Below are 21,873 nucleotides of genomic sequence, written 5' to 3'. Positions count from 1 at the left end.
TTTGAGAGGACTAGAACACCAAGGACGTAATGCTGAGGCTTTATAAGGCACTGGTCAGGCCACATTTGGTGTCTTGTCACCAGTTTTGAATTCCATATCCAAGGAAGAACATGCTGTCTTTGGAAGAGGACCCAGATGTTTACGAGAATGATCCTCAGAATGAAGGGTTAACATATGAGGCGCATTTAGGCCTGTGCTTGCTGGTTTTTAGAAGTATGAGGAAGGATCTCAAAGAAACCTATTAAATATTGAAATACTTCGATAGACATTGAGCTTCCAGTAGTGAGAGAGTCTAGGACCAGAGGACAGAATCCCAGAATACAAGAACATCCCTTTAGAACAAAGATGGGAAGGTATGTCTTTAGTCAGAGGGTGCTGAATCTCTGGAATTCATTACCACCGATGGCTGTGCAGGCAAGTCATTGGATATATTCAAAGTGGAAGTTGATAGTTTCTTGATTAGTAACAGTGTCAAAGGTTATGAGGAGGAGGAAGGAGATAAGGATCGAGAGGGATAATAAATCAGCCATGACCAAATGGCAGAACAGACTCGATGGGCCAAATGGCCTAATTCTTCCCTGTGCCTCATGGAATATTTTACATGTTAGAAAGCAGCTTCCACTAATACTGCTTCCGAATGGCCATGTGGAAATTAGTACTGTTAAAAGCCTCCCCCACTTCCCCAAACACCTTTGCAACATCTTGGGGCCGGGGGGGGGTTAAACCAATCAGGTGCTACGCGCAAAGTTAGCTACAAATGGATGGGAAAGGTTTGGAAGGAAATGGGCCAAACAGGCGTAGCTCAGATGGGAATCTTGGTTGACAGGAACCAGGGAGGCTGAAGGACCTGTTACTGTGTGGTACGTCTATTTATGTAGAGATCTACCCTTTGAGCCGCAGCATCCAGTAACCCCTGACTCAACCCTAGTCTAATCACAGGGCAACTTACGACTAATTAACCTACCAACTGGTAGGTCTTTGGACTGAGGAAGGAAACTGGAGTACCCGGAGGAAACTCACGCATTCCACACGGTGGCTGTACAACTCTCTGCAGCTTATTTTGATCCTGCACAGTGCCCACCAGCACCCGCCCCCCAACTACCAGACTGGCTGCATTATATGGGGAAGGTGCTCTGCAAGGCATCAAAATAAACTGCAGTGATGTAAACCTGGTCATTTCCACCATGGGCACTGGTATCCATGGTACCTAGAACATCTTCAATGAGCAATCCCTCAAAAAGGCAGCAGCATCCATTCTAAAAGACCCCCATCACCCTCTTCTCATTACTACCATCAGGGTGGAGGTACAGGAACCTGAAGACACACACTCAACGATTCAGGAACAGCTTCTTCCCCCCTGCCATCTGATTTCTCAATGGACATTGAACCCATGAACACTACCTCAACTTTTTTTCCTCTCTTTTTATTTAACAAAAATAATATATACACACTTACTGTAATTTAGTTTTTATTATGCAGGGCAATGTACTGCTGCTGCATAACAACAAATTTCATAACATATGCCGGTGATATTAAACCTGATTTGGATTCCTTACAGAGAGCACCAGGACTGAACGTCGACTCCAGCGTTGCGGCAAGTGTGACGATGTAGAAAGGACAACAGCCAAACTATTTTGGAAAAAAAAGTATCTTTATTTAAGAAATCAAAGTCAAAAGTAGGTTGCAACTTCTAAAGGTCTCAACCAAAAAAAAAACACACACATGAAATCAAGACAATAATGCTTGGTAGGTTCAATGTTTCTTAAAGGGCAGCCAAAACCACGTGAAGTGTGTGTTCAGCAATGCCAGCCGGTTAACACAGTCCATTCTGGTCAGTGTAGAGCAAGAGAAAACATATACAGCTTCCCCAGTGATACCTGGGTCACAGCATTTCCACAAGACTCCCAATTGGTCGATTTGCTGTTGATATACATTAATCTATTAAAAAAAGTAATCTACTGCTCAAAAAATTAACTGATCAAGTTTTAAAAAAAAACAGCATAAAGTATGGGGAGAAGAAAAACTTAGATGGAATGAGTTCAGTGCATCTATGCTGATTGCATCTCAATGCCTGCACTTTGGAAAGTGATTTATTCAATTTAAAGCAGCTTTCTCATGACGGGAGTGCATTAAAGCCCAGTGCATCTTTAAACATCTTTACAAAAGATAGGAGAATCACACAGCACAATTTGATGTTCACAGACAGAAAATAACTTCCACACTATCAAATGGTAGAACCTGAAAGTCTGTCTTCAATATACAGACCGGATCTGTGCTCACTTCACTGACACACAAATTGCTTCTCTTCTCTCAATCACCTAAGGCAAGGGGACGCCTTCAATTAAGGAGCAAAAATCTGTTTATGTGCAAGACCAATGCTTGAGGGTTTCTCATTGCCTGACACTACACGGGATGAGACTAGCGCCCACTGAGTTGCGAAAAGGCAGAGATTGGTGTTCAACACCAGACAAACTGTAAGGAACGCCCACCTCTTCCTCATAAGTGGCAGTCATCAAGGTGGTTTCCATGCTGCTCGAGGACTTGGAGGAAGCTTTCGGTTGGAAACTGTGCCCCAGCACCTACAAATATCCCAAGCTGGTACTATTTCCAGTGATGAATAACTCTGTACAGGGAGATGCTAAAACTGATCACAGAACTAAGAAACCTCTCAACAAATTCTTTCGCTTAAAAAAAGGGGTACTGGGCCAGCTAATAACTTTAGTGTTAAATTATTGGCAAATAGTCAAAAATTGTTCTATTTTGTCGCCTATCATTTTACAGGTTTTTTTAAAATGTTGAACAATCCAGATTTTGATCTCACATATCAGATTGTTAACCCTTCACTGCCTGCAAAGTTTCTTATCGGCGTTTTTCATATCACCAAAAGCCAAGTTCTCTTACACTCGCTTTAGGCTTCAACGTTCAAAGCAAAGCTGATCTTCAATTTCAGAGGAACTTAAGTCTAGAAATGACAGCACAAACTTCTTGCCTCTCTCCAGTGAGATTCCCTCAGACTACCATCTGAGAATCCCACTGATACGAGGATTCAGAACAACCTTTTACTAATCTGCACTGCTTTAAGGACACACAATATTGCAGGGGAAAAATACGATTGTGCCTTCAGCACAAGATTCTTCCCCGTACCCTCAAATAAGACAAACATTTTGTTTTAAAGAAAAAGGGAAAAAAAACTTATGCTGATGTTGGCCAAGAAATCCTACTACACAGAAATAAAGGTCATTGTTAAAGTACAGAATTTTAAGTAGGAACACTGTTCAGTGCAGTAACAATACCCATCCAGATATCCATATGTGCAAAATAATATTAGAAACAGGAGTTTCAAACAGGACAAAGTGTGCAAATCAAGGCATCAACAATTCTTCACAGAAGTCAGGATTTTTGGGAATGGCTTAAACATTTTCTTCATTTACATTTGAGTAAAAATATTTTGTTCATTTTTAAAAACCCCCAGATATAAATGAGAGAATGCCAACTATAATGCTTTTGTGTAGCTTTGGTCTGAAAGCAGGGCTTTACTTTCGCTGCGATGCCTTTTCTATCACTGCAAAGTACTGAAAAAAACAGCTGCTAGCATCTTCGGGGGTATGGGTGGGGTAGGGGGAAACAGTACCATAATCTGTTAACAGCTCACTATTCCATAACTGGTCACCTTTTGACCTACTGGGCCAGGACAAGAGTTGGAAAGTTGCCCTTGGTGGGGGGGAAGACTAGCTTTCTGCACAATGATATGACCCTGGTGACAGGGGAATCCATTTGGGAGGGAATCGAGTTCAAACCGGACAATTGTCACCTGTAATCTGATGCAAGTCCTCTCTAACCCTCACCCCACTTTTGGTCACAACACTACCCCCCCCACCCAGATATGACATGCTAAAGTCAGCTTTGGTAATTCAAAGTATGAAATCAAAAAAAAAACTGAATAATCAAATAGCAACAATATAAATAAATACAAGACCAGTGGGCAGTATTGATACAGATAGCCTGCGTCACAACGCCCTGGTTTCACAGTACTAAGTTCTATAGAATACATTCAAGACTGCTGTGTTCTTGGGGGCCACTGGGTATAGGGAGATTTTACAACTCAAACCCTCAGCACCATTCAGCACGCACAGAACACAGCAAAGAAATACTGAAGTTATTCCCCGACTTCCCCCCCCCCACCCCTCCTTACCACCAGCTCACAAGAGTTCAGACAACTTTATTCCCTAAAATATATTTCAAACGTTAGCTATTGGCTGGATGGTACAGGGCTTCACACTCCAGCGCAGTGATCCCGGAGGCAAGGACAACCTGGTGGAGCCGCTGACATCCAGCAGTTTGGTTCGGTCACGTCATGTATCGCGTGATGGCCCTCAGCGCGTACAGTAAGGCGGCTTGCATCCGAGCTTCGAGTAGGAGCAGGTTTATGTGCACCTAAGGGTGGCAGGAAAAGAAAAACGTTTGTTACCACGGTGATGGTCCGCTAGAATAAAAACAAGGGTCCAGCCATTCAGAAAGGAGAAATACCTTCACTAGAGGTGACAAATCTTTCCAATTTTCAACCCTAGGGAGCCGTAGAGGCTCAAAGCAGATCGATAAACTTCTGGAGGAGGAATGTCTTTGGCCAGAGAGTGGCAAACCTGTGGAATTCATTGCCGCAGTTGGGCGAGGAGGGCAAGACATTGTGGGCATATTTAAAGTGGAGGCTGATTGACACCCTTGTAGATAAGGAACCTAAGGTCAGGGGGAGAATGGGGTGGAGAGGGAAAATAAATCACAAGCACAAAAGGGGAGCACAACACTTTGGGCTGAGAGGACTGGGCTGTGATGTAACACTCTGTGTTCAAAGATAAATAATGGGAAGAAAGTCAGGAGCTGGGAACAGTTAAACAATTTTACTTGTGCTTATTTGGAAAATAAATTACATGACGACCAATTCAAAGCGGCAGAAAGCAAATGCTATATTTAACTTCATATTGTTAAACTTTAATTTGCAGCAAACCCCAGTTGTGGTGTTTGAACCCTTTGTCACTGTCATGATCATCATGTGCCATGTTATATGACATCATCATTATGTGCCCTGTCATATGACGTGAGTGATCATGGTCTTTCTATGACCATGATTGTTCTTGGCAAATTTTTCTACAGAAGTTGTTTGCCATTACCTTCTTCTGGGCAGTGTCTCTACAAGGTGGGTGATCCCAGCCATTATCAATACTCTTCAGAGATTGGCTGCCTGGCATCAGTGGTCACATAACCAGGACTTGTGATCTGCACCTGCTGCCATGGTCACGTGACCCTGACCTGGGGGCTAAGCAGGTGCTACACCTTGCCCAAGGGTGACCTGCAAGCTAGCGGAGGGAAGGAGCGCCTTACACCTCCTTTGGCAGAGACGCATCTCTATCTCCCACCACCTACTTTGTCATTGTAGCCAAGGCAAATTAGTTAAATTGAAACCTTCTCTAGGTACTGATGAAAGAGTCCCAGTTTATCATTTGCCGAAAAGTTTTGTGTTATGGTGGTTTAAGTCTTTTCAAAAAACCAAAAAAATGCTTGCAATCATTAATTACTGGTCTGGAAACTTTGGTCACAAAACATGCATTGTAACTGCTTTACATTTTTTGAAATATGCAGTATTGGTGTATTAGTTATCTCAAATCTTTAATACTAAAAATCCTCTCCTCCTTCTGATTTATGTTTATGAAAATCCACGTGTGATTCGCTGTTCAGCCAACCAGATGACTTCAGGGTTGTTGGACACCAGGGTTGATCTGATCTCCTGACATTAGAGATGCAGAGGCAGCTTCTCACCAGGGTGGTGGCTGTTCACCGAATCTGACGATGACAGGAAACCTGTGTGGGACAGTTTTTAAGAAGTACACGGGGGCAGTTCCACTCTCCCTTGACCTCGGAGGTCCGGGCCCAGTGGTACGAACAAGCGTCACAAACTGGGGTCTTCCTTGGTTGCAGTGGATGACCGTGACGTCTTCTGTGCCTTGTCGTGCCCTTCGCTCTCCACGGAGCGTTGCAGAACCACCTTCCTGGCCGTTGGATCTCACTGAAGATCTCATCTGCCCAGTCCACCAGAGCTGACTTCACATGCTGGGACAGGGATGACCCTATCTCACTGGAATACAAAGCCTGCCGGCTACCCTCACCTGGTTTAGCCCACCCCCCAAAGCGGTGTACCGTGGTGCAGCCACTGTCGCAGGCAGAGTGCTACTGAGAGCCAAAGGTCAGAGCTGAGTGTCCGGTGGGGACCAAAGGTGAGTGAGCTGCCCCAGAATGGACACATTCCCTGGGGTGTGCAGGGACGAGCAACACCTCTCTCCACAGTGACCATTGGATATATGGCAACAGAGTACACTTTATCTCCAGGTGCCTCAGACATTCCAAAATCCATGTCATTACACAAAGCAAATTGAATTATTTTCATTTTTCATCTAAACTCAAAGCTGAGACCAGGATCAGAAGTGGAAAGGGTGAGCAATTTCAAGTTCCTGTTTGTCAACATCTCTGAGGGTCTATCCTAGACCCAATAAATCGATGCAGCCACAAAGAAGGCACAGCAGTGGCTAGATTTCGTTAGGAGTTTAAGAAGATTTGGTATGTCACCAAAGACACTCACAAGTTTCTACAAGTGTACCGTGGAGAGCATTCGAACTGGCTGCATCACCGTCTGGTACGGGGGAGTTGGGGGGGCGCGGTACCAGATCGAAATAAACTGCAGAAAGTTGTAAACTTAATCAGCTCCATCGTACTGTCCAGGACATCTTCAAAGCAGCATCCATAAGTAAGGACCCTCATCACCCAAGTCATGCCTTATTCTCATTGTTACCATCAGGAAGGAGATACAGAAGCCTGAAGGCTCACACTCAGCGATTCAGGAACAGCTTCTTCCCCTCTGCCATCCGATTTCTGAATGGACATTGAACCCATGAACACTACCTCATTATTTTTATTTCTGTTTTTGCACCACTTATTTAAACTATTACACACACACACACACACTTAACTGTGATTCACAATTTTTTTCTCTATTATTATGTAATGCATTGTACTACTGCAAAGGCAACAAATTTCATGACATATGCTGGGGATATTAAAGCAGATTCTGAATATAATGACTAAAATCCGTGAAATCTGCATCTCGGACATACCTTTTCTGAATGTTTGAAGTGTCGCCAGAAGCCTACATACATCCTCTTGGTCGTTTTCTCTGGATAACAAGCTACGGTCTTGATGTAGATCTTCAAGCTACGTTCTAGGAGCTGATTGACCTCTCCATAATCGTAATCGTCGTATCTGTTCCAGAGGGAGGGAAAGCCATTAGACACATTTGCTCTAAATGCAGCTGGAGTGTCTCTCATCCGGAAAATCGATTCCAACTGCGAAGTGACAAACCTGATGCCGAACACACAGTGGATGTAGTTCCAGATGGCTCTTCTCAACATGGAGGTGTCAACGCCATTGTGCATCGCCATGGTGTTGTACGTTAAATTGTACACAACCTGAAACTTCTCATCCAAGAGTTGTCCAACTTCGGGGTACAGCCGATTAATTAAGGAGTATCCATGGTCCTCCCAGGAGTAATCCTGAAGAACAGAAGAATGCTATTTCAATATAATAGACAGGTGTACATATACATAACAGAACAGGAACTGTCTCTTCAGCCCACAGAGTTATACTGAACTAACATAATGTTTATGAAATCCTTATATATTATGTAACCCTTACAACATCATTCTGATGAACAGTCTTGACTGCAAGAATGACCTTTTTTCCTTTTCACAGAGGCTGCCTGACCTGCTGAACTCCCCCCGCCATTGTGTGTTCCTCTGCATTTCCTGCGCCTGCAGAATCTCGTTCCTGACGCAGTCCTTTCTGTCTACACAGCACCAGTGACTGGAGTGAAATTCCCCATCGTACGCTCTACAAGTTTGGATGGTTTACTCGAGGCCACGTAGGTTTTCTCTCCCATGCTCAAAATACGCACATGGGGTAGAGTTGGTAAGTTGTGGACACGCTACGTTGGTGCCAGAAGCGTGGCCACACTTGCGCACTGCCCCCAGCATGTCCTCACACTGCGTTGACTGTTGACACACAATGCTTTTCACTGTACGTTCTGATGTACATGTGACAAATAAAACTAATCTTTAATCCTCAAAAATGATCACAGGGTTAATAATCTTATATTATAACCAATATCAAGACCACAAGACATTGGGCAGGCTGGTGGTCTAGTGGCATCAGCACTGGACTTCGAGGCAGACGCTCCTGAGTTCAAACCCAGCCAGGTCCCAACCTGGGCAGCAGCAGTATCCGTGCGGAAGGCCGGGCAATCTACTTCCGTATCTTGCCATAAAGACCCTATGGACCCGTGGTCCATGAGGTCACGAAGAGTCAGACTCCACAACAAGACTTTGGGGCAGATTTCGGCCATTCGGACCATCGCTTCTGCATGGTCGAGGGTAGCAGACACCAACAGAATCAACAAACTCATTCGTAAGGCCAGTGATGTTGTGGGGATGGAACTGGACTCTCTCAGGGTGGTGTCTGAAAAGAGGATGCTGTCCAAATTGCATGCCATCTTGGACAATGTCTCCCATCCACTACATAATGGACTGGTTGGGCACAGGAGTACATTCAGCCAGAGACTCGTTCCACCGAGATGCAACACAGAGCGTCATAGGAAGTCATTCCTGCCTGTGGCCATCAAACTTTACAACTCCTCCCTTGGAGGGTCAGACACCCTGAGCCAATAGGCTGGTCCTGGACTTATTTCCTGGCATAATTTACATATTACTATTTAACCATTTATGGTTTTATTACTATTTATTACTTATGGTGCAACTGTAACGAAAACCAATTTCCCCCGGGATCAATAAAGTATGACTATGACTCTGTGAATTCCATCAGGGCTGATTTAATCTCCCTCTCAGCCCCATTCTCCTGCCTTCTCCCTGTATCCTTTACTGCCATTATTAATGAAAACCATCAAGCTCTACTTTAAATATACCCATCATTTCATCTCCACAGCTATTTGTGGCAATGAATTCCTCAGATTTGCCACCCCTTGGCTGAAGAAATTCCTCCTCACCTCTGTTCTAAAGGAACACCCCTCAATTCTAAGGCTGTGCCCTCTGGGTCTTGACTCTCCCTCCTATAGCAAACATCCCCTCTGTCTGGGCCTTTCAGAATTGCATAGGTTTCAATGAGATCCTCCCTCACTCGATGTTCTGAAATAATGATCCTCAACGCGCAGTTCCTAGTTGGGGGGAAAACACGCACACAATCCCTCTACCATCCCGGACCTTCACCGATCCCAGCGGGAACAGAGGTGTCTGTCTCCCCGCATTCAGACAGAGGTTACCTGGGCACGCAACGTTGGAGGTGGCTGCTCCCCACGCCTGCTGAAATCCTTGTACCCGAAGTCCGCATCTTCCACAAAGCACGACAAGTTGGTCAATGGCAGCAACTCATTATCATCCGCTGAGGAAGAATGGCAGCCATTAGGAAAAATCAGACATACAGGAACAAAACAGGCTCTTCGGCCCCTCGCATCTGTGCTAACCGCCCAGCGCTCATCACACTGACCTTACACCAACTCCCTATATTCCCCCTACTACCGTTGCAGGGTAATGCTGTGACTCCATAAAACTAGAGATAGACCACACCTGGAATATTGTGTTCGGTTCTGGTCACCTCCTCGTAGGAAGGAGGGAGCACTACAAGCACTGAAACAGGCCTTTCAGCCCATCTGGTCCATGCCAAATGTGGAAGCTTTAGAGAGGGTGCACAGGAGAATTATCAGGATGCTGCCTAGTTTGGAGAGCATGCATTATGAAGAGAAGGTTGAGTGAGCTGGGGCTTTTCTCCTTGGAGTGAAGTAGGATGAGAGATGACTTGATAGACATACATCAAGTAGACAGCCAGAGAGAGTGCCCCCGCGCAAGGGCGGACGTGGCTCATATGAGGGAGTATCATTTTAAACTGATAGAAACACAGCAGGGATTTGGTTTCTAGGATGCCCAGGGTGATATTAGAGGTAGCTAGATCAGGGGCATTAATGAAACTCAAATAAGCACAAGCGTGAGGGGGTTTTGTTTTTTATGTTACTGCGTAAGCTAATTAAAATGGCTTCTTTGTTATGTTAAACGCTGAGAAAGTTTTGCGCTAGCAGCTTGTTTTGGGTTAGAGTGTGATAAGAATATGTTACGAACCAATTGGGATAGTTATGTTTTTGGTGTATTTGAAGATATTGTATGCGCAGGGTTTTGGGGCAGAAGGCGGGAGAGAGAGAGACAGAGGATGGACCAGGTGCTGCGATGTCCGCTAACGGGGTCAGACCCTGAGCAGGGCGTTCGGCGAGGAGAGGAGACAGAGACGGACTCGTGTGGAGCTTCTGGTCGACCACCGTTGTTGGTCCCAGGCGGCCGATCGAGGTGGTCCGAGGGGTCACAGGGTGAAGAAGGGTCCTGAGCTCCAACTGTTTGTGCACGAAGAGACTGAACTTTGATAAGTGTGGCGCCTTTTATTTTCCTTTTATATTTTATTCTCTATTAATTATATAGTTCCAGTAATATTTACAAACAGTATATCATTTAATGGTATCTGGTGTATTGTCTGTTATTTGGGCGGGGTGGGGTACATCACACAGCATCCACACAAACTAATTACCCAGTTTGGCGGGGCCGGGGGCTATTTCCCTAGACGACAATGGGCCGAGCGACCCTGAGGCTGGCTGGGAGGGGCTACACAAGAATGATGGAAAAATGGAGGGCTATGTGGGAGGGGAGGATCAGGTTAATCATGGGTGGGTTAAAGGGTCAGCACAACAAATGTGGGCTGAAGGGTCTGTACGGTGCTGTATTGTTCAATGTACCTTCCAGATTCCACTCACTCACACACTGGGAGCAACTTACAACGTTCAGCTGGAATTAATTATTGTCCTGTGTACCAGGATACAGTGAAAAGCTCGCCTTGCAGCACCGTTCATGCAGATCAAATCATTTCACAGGGCATTAAGCTGGAATAAGGTACAACAATAACAACTCAAAATAAAGTGCGAAAGCTACCGGGAAAGAGCAAGACCGTAATGAGGTAGATTGCGAAGGTAAGAGCCCATTTTATCAGACAAGAGTCAGTTAACAGTGGGTAGAAGCTGTCCTTGAGCCTGGTGGTATGTGTGTTTTTTAAAAAAAAAGGCTTCTGCCTAATGGGAGAGGGGAGAAGTGAAAATGTCTGGGGTAGGTGGGGTCTTTGATTATGCCGGCTGCTTTACTGAGGCATTGAGACGATTGGACAGGTGGGGTCATCGGCCGTGCGGCTACGCCAAGGTTTTACCTGCAGGTGCTACAAACGAACTTTCCCGCTTCTCGTTTTCAAAGCGCGTTGCCTTCTCCTCCTGGCTTGCTTCTTCACTTTGGCGGCCCTCCTGCAGCAACTTCATTCTCTCGATGAGAGCCTCCAGCTCGCGCAGGTCTTCCCTGCTCTAAGAGGGGTTCAGAAAGCACGCATTAGGGAAGACCGGAAACGGGGCAACACTGTGCGGTTGTGTTTCAGTGATTCCATCTAATATCAGAGAATGTATGCAGCCTGAAATTCTTGCTTTACAGGGATATCCACAAAACAAGTAATCCCTAGAATGAAATATAGCACCAGAACCCCAAAAACCTCTCCCCCTCCCACGCATGAGCATTGACTCCCCTCTCCTCCTCCCCCCAGTTGCACCAGCACCGACCCCCTCCCCCTCTACCCCTACCATATAAAAATAGCAAAATTCCCCAAACTACAGTCCACAACTCGGCACTTGAGATCTCAGACTCCTTCTCTCTCTCTCTCTATATCGATAAACTAGATTGAAGCTAACTATGGAGACCTGTTAGATGACCTGGTCTTGATCGACGTAGCTGAAAAGAAGATTAACTCTAGGTACATGAACTTGTTTGTCCATCGCTGTTAGCTTATTTTCTTTATTTCAGTTTTTGGAAGTTTTGCCGTAGTTTATAACTGCAGATGTAATGTTGAGGTTTTATAAAGCACTGGAGAGGCCTCACGTGGGAGTACTGAGAGTAGTTTTGGGCCCCTTATCGAAGGAAGGATGTGCCGACATTGGAGAGAGTTCACATGAGGTTCACGAGAATGATTCCGGGATTGAAAGGTCTCTCATACGAGACGTGTTTGATGGCTCTGGGCCTCTACTCACCAGAATTCTGAAGAATGAGGGGTGATCTCTTTGAAACCTATTGGATATTGAAAGGCCATTGATAGAGTGGATGTGGAGAGGATATTTCCTACGGTAGGCAATTCTAAGACCAGAGGGCACAGACTCAGAATAGAGGGGCACCCTTTTTGAACAGAGACGACGAATTTCTTTAGCCAGAGAGTGGTGAATCTGTGCTATTCATTGCCACAGGCAGCTGTGGAGACCAAGTCTACATGTATATTTAAGGCTGTGGTTGATACTTCTTGATTGGTCAGGACGTGAAGGGATAGAGGGAGAAGGTAGGAGAATGGGGCTGAGAGGGAAATGGATCAGACATGATGAAATGGTGGAGCAGACTCAATGAGCCAAATGGCCAAATTTTGTTCCTATATCTTACGGTGTCTATGCTATAGGCGCAATTTAATTCCTTCAGTATCTTTGGGAATAGCCAGAGCTCCTAAACTGTGGAATCCAACACCTAAAACTATAAGGGATGTGGATTGAGATGACACTTATAAACGCCAGTTCAAAACCTATTTAACAAGCAAGGGAAAATCTGCAGGTGGTGGACATGAGAGAGAGAGAGAGAGAGAGAGAGAGAGAGAGAGAGAGAGAGAGAGAGAGAGACACACACACAGGCTGAAAGCCTTCGGCAGAAACGTCAACCGTTTACTCTTTTCCATAGATGCTGCCTGGCCTGCTGAGTTCCTCCAGCGTCTTGCGTCTATCTATTTAACCTTGCTTTTAACTAACTTTTTTTGTCTCTTCAAAGTAAATTTTATTATCAAAGTACATATATGTCACCATATACAACCCCAAGATCAATTTTCTTCCAGGCATAGTCAATAGATCTATAGAATAATAATCATAACAAAATCAATGAAAGACCATCCAATTAGGTCATTCAACCGAACTGCAAAAACAAACTGTGCAAATACAAAAAGAATGAAATAACAATAAATAAGTAAACAACAAATATTGAGAACATGCGACGAAGAGTCCTTGAAAATGAGTCTGTAGGTTGTGGGAACAGTTCAATGACGAAGCAATTGAAGTTATTTTTTAATGTTTGCACTTTATCTCATTGAAAAGCACTTTGAACTACGTCATCTGGATGAAAAATGCTCTATAAATAAGTTCTTTTTATAACATGAAATTAAATCACACTGATAAACTGAACAATTCATCCCACTTTACTGTCGTTCACTGTTGCCTGATAAGGCAGCTGTGTATGGCTGCCTACCTCCTCCCTTCTCTGCCTCTGCGTTTAAGTGGTCTCCCTCTCCCTCGAGGCTGCCAGAGGATGTTCCTGGAGTTCTATGATTAATAGACTGGTCTGGATTCTTTCGGTTTCATGAGTTTTACATTCTGTGCTTCCACCCGCTCTTTCTTGTTGCCATCAGAACGATCTAATCTGAGGGGGGGGTTGGGGGTTCTCACAGTTCACTCTATTTGCACACGCGTGTGTGTGTGTGGGGGGGGGGAGGAGAACAGGTTTGATGCTTTTGCTGCCACTGCGTGATTTAAATTTGGGTCAATTTCTAAGATTTTTTGTACGTGGGGGGGGCCTTGATGTTTTTCTGTGAACAACTTCCATAGTTTTGTTTGTTTCATGGCTATCTGGAGAAGACGAGTCTCAGAGTCGCATACTGTATAGATACTTCGATAATAAATGAACCTTTGAATCATGTGAATTTTAAACAAAGTTCAGGTTGCTGCCACCCTGTCTCAATGTGCTTTTCCTCAGAACAGTAAGAACAAAGCCTTTGTCCCATGTGGTGCCATTACAGTAATTGGCACCCAATTAAACTAACCCACATCCACTCTATCTGAACATGAACCAATCTTTTCATCTTTTAAATATTCATCTAATTAATAGCCTCAAACAGTGTCATGGGGTGAGTTTAGTTGTCGGTCAAAAGCAGTTTCCACCAAGCCAGTCATCGATTGGCCTGTTTGAAGGAAGCCAAAGCTGTTTCTCATTGGTTGCCTTGGTTGTCATGGAACCGGTGTCCAGTTTCAGGCACCGCAGGGGCACAAGAATAGCACGTGTGGGAGGCTCAGCCTCTTCTTCATCCCCAGGCCTGCTTCAGGCAGAGGTCACGGCCAGTGCTGAAGGACCATTGGGAAAGTATGTCGCAGTTGTAGCTGACGTGTGCTCTTAGCCAGGTGTCTGAACATAGAAATTCACAGCACATTACAAGCCCTTTGGCCCACAATGTCTACTCTAGAAACCGCCTAGAATTTCCCTAGTGCATGGCCCTCTATTTTACTAAATTCCATCTAAGAAGCTCTTAAAAGATCCTATCTGGTCGTTGAATGTTTAGTTTTGTAGTTTGTGTCACTTGGGGGGACTTGGAAATTTGCTCAAATGTTTTACTGATTGTAAATAAGTGATTAATCTGCTTATTTGTAATCTGTGTCTTCTGCTTTGCTCACCAAACCCAAGAACCTGCTTCCTCATAACGAGCAGCTTTGTCAAATCTGCCTCCACCACCACTCTCGGCACTGCATTCCAGGCATCCGTCACTAAAGAAAATCACTTGCCCGGCACAACTTTGAAATTTCCACCCCTCACCTTAAATGTACACCCTCCAATCTTTTGACACTGACCATGGGAAAAGACACCAGCTGTAGATTTTTATGCCTGATTTTGTAAACTTCAGTCTCTTTTCAACTTTGGCCACTGCAGAGAAAACAGCCCTAGTCTGTTCAACATCTAATCCAGGGGTCCCTAACTCTATGCCATGGACCATTAAGCACAGAGGCTGTGGACCCCAGACTGGGAACCCATCTAGTTCAACCTCTCCTTTAAGCAAAGGCTGAGCTTTACAATTCACGAAGTGACTTGTGCAAATTCAGAACACAGAACAGTGCAGGTCCTCCGGCCTACAAAGTTGTGCTGAACTTTTAACCTCTTCCAAGATCAATCCAACCACTTTCCTATCATCCACGTGCCTATTCCTATCGTCTCTTAAAGTGTCTCTCATTTAAGTTCCTCTACCTCCACCCCGGCAGGGTATTCCAACCACTTGCTTCGTTCTGTGTAAAAGAACTTGGCTCTGACATTTCCCCCCCACACCAATTAACTTCCTCAAATCACTTTAAAATTATGCCTCCAGGTAAGGTTGGTTTTGGTTAAGAGATGGGACAGAACATGGAATGCTACACCTTAGTGCAGGCCTCTCAGTTCACAAAGTTGTGCCGGCCTTTTAACCTACCCCAAGGTCAGCCTAGCCCTTCCCTCCCACGTCGCCCTCAGTGAAAGTTATGGCACAAGCAAACACGCGCAAGAGAACTCCTGGAAGCGCTGTTTTCCCGCGAACAGTCCTGTAACAGACATGCAGGCCTCGATCCTACTTATAAGCCAATGCAGGCAGAATTCCAGGCCACAGTGACAGACGTAGCCACGCAACCAATCAGCAAAGAGACCGCCTCCCTATGTCACAATTGAGTAGTGGCGACCAATCAGCTGACAGGTAAGTATATAAAGGCCAGGCATTCGGAGGGCACACCGCAAGCGAACAGCGCACTGATAATCGTCTCCTCGTATGGTGGAGACGAAACATTTGCAAATGGATTGTCAAGATCAGAGAACAACTCAAACCGTCCGCCACCCGAGCCATACAATCTCCAAGTTATTTCCAACACAAAATCTTCCATTTTTTTTCTATCATCCATGTGCTTAGCTAAGAGTTTCTTAAATGTACATTAAAATTATCTCAAAATATGTCCAATATTCTCCAAGAGAATCGGTTGCCAATCTTGAACCAAATTCAAGCCCATTGCAAGGTGTCGGAGAACACTGGCGCTGGGAATCTGGTCTACACAGGGCTCGGTAGAGGGTAGTTGTATGTAAAGAGGTTCACTTACTACGGTGTAGTTTATAGCCTCCTCTGAGCTGCTGCTGGAGGGGCTGTCTGAGTGACAGCTGCCTGGAGAGGGAGGTCTGAACGTGTAGCCGCCATCCTGGTCCGGTTCCGGCCTGATGCCACAGCCCAGGACGAAGGAGGCCAGTGAGTGGTAGTGTGAGAGGAGGACCACAGCGTGGATCAGCTCAGCGAGTGACCAACTGCTCTCGCCGGTCTTCAGCAGGTTCTGGAGGGACACAAAGCAGATTGTTATCACAAGGATGCCGGAATCTGGAGCAAAAAAAAACCAGCACTCAGGTTGGAGAAGCAACACTTCATATTCCATCTGGGTGGCCGCCAACCCGGCAGCATAAACATCGGTTTCTCAAACTCCCGGTTTAAATGTTTGCTCGAATGTTTTACTGATCGTAAATAAGTGATTAATCTGCTTATTTGTAATCTGTGTCTTCTGCCTCACTCACCAAACCTGAGAACCTGCTTCCTCATAACGAGCAGCTTTGTCAAATCTGCCTCCACCAGCCCTCTCGGCACTGCATTCCAGGCATCCGTCACGAAAGAAAATCACTTGCCCTGCACAACTTTGAAATTTCCACCCCTCACCTTACATGTACGCCCTCCAGTCTTTGACACTGACCCTGAGAGAAGACATCAGCTGTCTACTTTCATGCCTGATTTTATAAACTTCAGCCTCTTCTCAACCTTGGGCACTGCTGAGAAAACAGCCCTAGTTTGCTCAACATTTAGTTCAGGGGTTCCCAACTTTATGCCATGGGCCAATACCATTAAGGGGGGGGGTCTGTGGTAATTTCTCCCCTCATCCTCTCTTTTTTCTCTATTTTCCCCATTCCTGTTCCTCCCTTACCCCTTCTTCTCCTCACATACCCATCACCTCCCTATGGCACCCTTCCTCCTTCCCCTTCTCCCATGGTCCACTGTCCTCTTCTGTCAGATTCCTTTTTCAGCCCATTAACCTTTTCAACCTATCACCTTCCAGCTTCTCTACCACCCAACCACCTTCGCCCACACCTCACCTGCCAGATTGTACTCCTTCCTCTCTCCCCACACCTTCTTATTTCTGGCTTCTGCCCCCTTCATTCTCAGTCCTGAAGAAGGGGCTCGGCCCGAAACGTCGACTCTTTATTCATTTCCACAGATGCCGCCTGACCTGCTGAGTTCCTCCAGCACTTTGTGTGGGTTGCTTGGGTATCCAGCATCTGGAGAATCTCGTTTATTTTTGCTTATCGGACGGTGTGTCTGTGAAATGCTAAGTATGTCTAAAGAAATTTGGCAAGCTCCATTGACCCTTGATTTCTGATTGATCCACTGTGGAAAGCATCTGATCTGGATGCATCACAAGTTGGTACGTCAACAGCTCGGTCTGTGACCGCAAGGGACTGCACGAAGAGTCGCAGACACCATTCAGTGTGCTTTCCGTTTAGTGGGAGCCGCATTTACTCCCTCAAGTAGGCAAGGCAGCACAAGAAGGACACTGCAGGCATTCCGTTAATGCTATCAAGAAGTATGGTCTGTTACACGACAAATTATTCTAATGGGCTGGTATGGGGGGTGGGGGGCATTGCACAGGATCAAAGTAAGCTGCAGAAAGTTGTGAGCTCACTCAGCACCATCATGGGCACTGGCCTCCCCTGCATCCAGGACGTCAAGGAGCGATGCCTCCAAAGGGTGGTGTCCATTCATTAAGGACCCCCATCACCCAAGAGATGCCCTCTTCTCATTGCTACCATCAGGGAGGAGGTACAGGAGCCTGAAGGCACACACTCAGCGATTCAGGAACAGCTTCTTCCCCTCTGCCGTCTGATTTCTGAATGGGATATTGAACCTTTGAACACTACCTCACTACTTGGTTCCCCCCTTCTCTTTTTGCCCTCTTACTTAATTTAACATTTAAAAAAAAATATATATACATACTTCTTTCTGTAATTTCAGTTTTTATTAGGTACTGCAATGTACTGCTGCCGCATAACAACAAATTTCACGACGTACCATAAGATACGGGAGCAGAATTAGGCCATTTGGCCCATCGAGTCTGCTCCGCCATTTCATCATGGCTGATCCATTTCCCTCTCAGCTCCAATCTCCTGTCTTCTCCCTGACTAGTCAAGAACCTATTAACCTCTGCCTGTAATATAGCCAACAAATTAGCCTCCAAGCCTCCTGTGACAATGAATTCCACAGATTCACCACCCCCTGGTTGAAGAAATTCCTTCTCATCTCCATTCTGAAAGGACACCCTTCTTTTCTGAGGCTGTGTCCTCCATTCCTATACGTCAGTGATACTAAACCTGTACCTCTTCCTATAGATGCTGCCTGGCCTGCTGCGTTCACCAGCATTTTTTTGTGTGTGCTGCTTCCAATTAGTCTGGAGCACGTACGAGCAAGGTGGGAACAGCAACATCTTCCAGAATTGTTCCAAATATGAAACCACTTGCTAATTACTAACCTCCACATTTAATCAGGACTCAACAGACAGTTGTTCATTAGTATACACTAACTTGAATATGTTGCTGGTGACTTGCCTCTATATGTTCTTTTGTGATCAGCCAGGGTCTGTGCGCCAGGATCTTGTTGATTTCGTTGAGGTTCCTCATCTTCTGCGGCACGAAGTTCAACCCGTTCAGCCACTCGGGACTGCCACCGACTTGGAGGAACTCATTGATGTGAAGGCTGACGAGGTAGGCGCACTGATGTCGGGCGGCAGCCTGCAGTGAGACGCGGGGAGGAGGCCGTCAGCCGCACGTTTCACGGTCGATTTAAGAAACAAAACCACACCCTGGCTCTACAAGCAGTTGTCAGCATCTCCAACACCAACCCCGAAACAGACCAAACAAATTTAGCGCAGAGGTTAGTGCAACACCATTACAGTTCGAGTGACCCAAGTTCAATTCCTGCCGCTGTCTGTAAGGAGTTCGCACGTTCTCCCCATGACCATGTGGGTTTCCTCCAGGTGCTCTGGTTTCCTCCCACAATTCAAAGACGTACAGGCAGAAGGGTTCATTGATCACATGGGTGTAACTAGGCAACAAGGGCTCGATGCTGTTACCGTGCTGCGTCGTGAAATAACGAATAGGAACTTCAGAATTCTACACAGCATTTCTTGGAAGTCGTACTGAATCCACTAACCAGGGATCACCAGATTTCCAAATAGCTCGGGAATCCATAGACATTTATTTATTGAGATCCGGCCTTTGAGCCACGCTGCCCAGTAACCCCCAGTATCTGTGACTTGCCGGACAATTTACAACGACCAATTAACCAGTATGTCTTTGGACTGTGGGAGGAAACCCATGTGGAGGACAGACAAACTCCTTACAGGCAGCAGCAGGTATTGAACCTGGGTCACTGGAACTGGAAACCAGTGTGCTAACCACTATGCTACCATGCCAGTGGAGAATAATGAGGTAAAAGCACACACACAAACTTCGAATGGCATAGCAGACTGAAGGGCTGAATAGCCTCCCCATTCCATATGAAATTTGTTTTAACTTGAAACCAGTGCCAATCCTGCATCTAAAACCCTAGTCTATTTTCCAACATATCACTTCATAAACCACACCTCCCCTCCCACCTCCACCACCCACAAAGATGCAACTCAGACCATCACGAAATCAAGCCGCCCCCCCCCAACTCTATTGGAAATCATTTTTTTTTAAATAATACTTTTTATAAGATTTGTACTTTTTAAAACAAACTCATGTACTTTTCACACTCACTGGCAGAAGGCAGTATAGCAGCTAAACTAACGGTTTATCACCCAATTCTTTTATTGGCTAACTATTAGCACGTTGCCCGTGTGATATAATTGTTTTAATTATGTAGCCCTATTAACTAGCTCATTCCTATCTAAAGAATTTCTCTTACTTACTATAAAAGTGATAGATTTTTCACAAGTGCCATCTTTATTCTTTTGTCTCAGCATCGTTTCTCAGCTCTTTATTTAGTTTGCTTAGCATTTGTAACATTGTTTGTACTCTAAAATAAACTGAAATCTTGGAATGGGCATCCCTGACTCCCAGAAGAACCACAAGGATCAGAAAACAATCAGAGATACAACAACTCCACTGTCACTCACTTCTGCCTAGGAAAAGAAACCAATATACAAGACCATAAGATACAGGAGCAGAAGCAGGCCATTCGGCCCATTGAGTCAGCTCTGCCATTCAATCACGGGCTGATCCAATTCTTCCAGTCATCCCCGCTCCCCTGCGCGAGTTTGAGTTCAAGAGCTACCAAGTACAGTTGCTGCTTTATAAAAACCTTAGACCACAATTGGAATATTGTTCTTGGCGTTCCGGTTGCCTGATTATAGGAAGGATGTGGAAGCTTTAGAGGGTGCAGAGGAGATGGGCACATGGATGATAGGAACATGAAGAGTTAGATTGATCTTGGAGTAGGCTGGAAGGATGGCACGACATTTTTAACTGAACGGCCTACATGGTGCTGTAATATTCTATGAAATGCAATCTTTAACAAACCAATTATCAATTAGGTTAAGCATTTCCGCTCCAACCGCCAAAAGCGGAGCTTCCCAGTTGCCAAGGATTTTAATTCCAATTCCTATTCCTGTTCTGACATATGCCAAGATGAGGCCACCGCAGGGTAGAAGGAGCAACGCCTTGTACATTTTCTCTTTGTACCCTCCAAACTGATGACATGAATACCCATTTCTCCTTCTGCTTAAAAAGAAAGACACATTCTCTCCCCCCTCCCCTTTTCTTTTGTTCCTCAATCTATCCACTTACCTCTTCCCACCTGCCCATCACCTCTGCTCTGGGTCCCCTCCTCCTTCCCTTTACCCTATGGTCCACTCTCCTCTCCTACGAGATTCCTTCTTCTCCAACCCTTTACCTTTCCCACCCACCTGGCTTCACCTATCATCTTCCAGCTGTCCTCCTTCCCCTCCTCCCTCCACCTTTTTAGTCTGGTATCTCGCTCCCCCCCCCATTCCTTTTCAGTCCTGATGAATGGTCTCGGCCCGAAAAGTCGACTATCTATTCACTTCCATAGATGCTGTGACGTACTGAGTCTCTCCAACATTTTGTGTGTGTTACCTCGCTGCCCAACCATAAACCTCATATCACGTTTAATCTTGGTATTACAAAAACAAAGACACAATGGCGATTTTTCTAATGTTTATCAGTTAGCACATAAAGCGTTGCCAAAACAGACAGACGAGAATGGCAAGGCCAACGTACCATTAAACCGATGTAATGCCGATAGTGATAGGGCAGCGGTCCATCCATTTGCAGGAGATAGTACTGAGTTTTCCAAAAGCTTTCAAGATACTGCGGGTGCAAGCCCATCACCATGGTTACATTGTCCAGTCGGCCAGTGGACACAAAGGCTTCAATAAAGAGTTGTCGTTCCGTTTCCTCTAGGCTGTCCTGTAGAATCTGGAACAGAGTAGAATTAAACGCGTTACACTGTCCAAACAAACAACTCATATTCGTGTTCAGCAGTGTGGCTGTAAAACCAAAATCTTTCAGAATCTAGACAGTAAAGGATGTTAGAACACACTACGATCGTCATTTGACAAGTTTGTCACTAATATTTTGCCTTCAGCACCATTAGCCCAATGCCCCTCTAAAAGCCTGTTCTCATTTTACCTCAAATATACTCCATGGACCAGCCGCCACACCATTTACGCACTAGAGCCTGAGTTCCCAACCTTTTTCATGCCGTGGACCCTTACCTTTCTCATTTGTGTGGACCCTAGACGGGAAACCCCTGAACAAGAGTAAACCCTCCACCACTCAACTGTAACCCTGAAGTCTC

At 45.3% G+C, this 21,873-nt stretch overlaps 1 protein-coding gene across 6 annotated transcripts in view; it reads right to left on the bottom strand.

Annotated features, from left to right (window-relative positions):
- Nucleotides 1-1,630: 1,630 nt before the first annotated feature.
- The window catches only part of sesn2 (sestrin 2), a 134,213-nt gene continuing 113,970 nt past the window's right edge, over nt 1,631-21,873 (bottom strand). For 5 of the 6 annotated variants that reach the window (XM_072246246.1, XM_072246247.1, XM_072246249.1 and 2 more), the window contains 8 exons: nt 21,294-21,491; nt 18,618-18,800; nt 16,082-16,306; nt 11,347-11,494; nt 9,374-9,492; nt 7,405-7,595; nt 7,161-7,305; nt 1,631-4,434 (listed from right to left, as the gene is read on the bottom strand). In XM_072246246.1, coding sequence (XP_072102347.1) covers nt 4,348-4,434; nt 7,161-7,305; nt 7,405-7,595; nt 9,374-9,492; nt 11,347-11,494; nt 16,082-16,306; nt 18,618-18,800; nt 21,294-21,491 — 1,296 coding nt within the window. In that variant the 3' untranslated portion in view covers nt 1,631-4,347. The remainder of the gene's footprint in view (nt 4,435-7,160; nt 7,306-7,404; nt 7,596-9,373; nt 9,493-11,346; nt 11,495-16,081; nt 16,307-18,617; nt 18,801-21,293; nt 21,492-21,873) is intronic. The other variant, XM_072246248.1, reaches the window with a different exon arrangement.

Source organism: Mobula birostris, chromosome 29, assembly GCF_030028105.1.
Source record: "Mobula birostris isolate sMobBir1 chromosome 29, sMobBir1.hap1, whole genome shotgun sequence".
NCBI classification, from domain to species: domain Eukaryota; kingdom Metazoa; phylum Chordata; class Chondrichthyes; order Myliobatiformes; family Myliobatidae; genus Mobula; species Mobula birostris.
The sequence above is the reverse complement of the archived record's forward strand: the minus strand, read 5'-3'. Positions and strand labels throughout refer to the sequence as shown.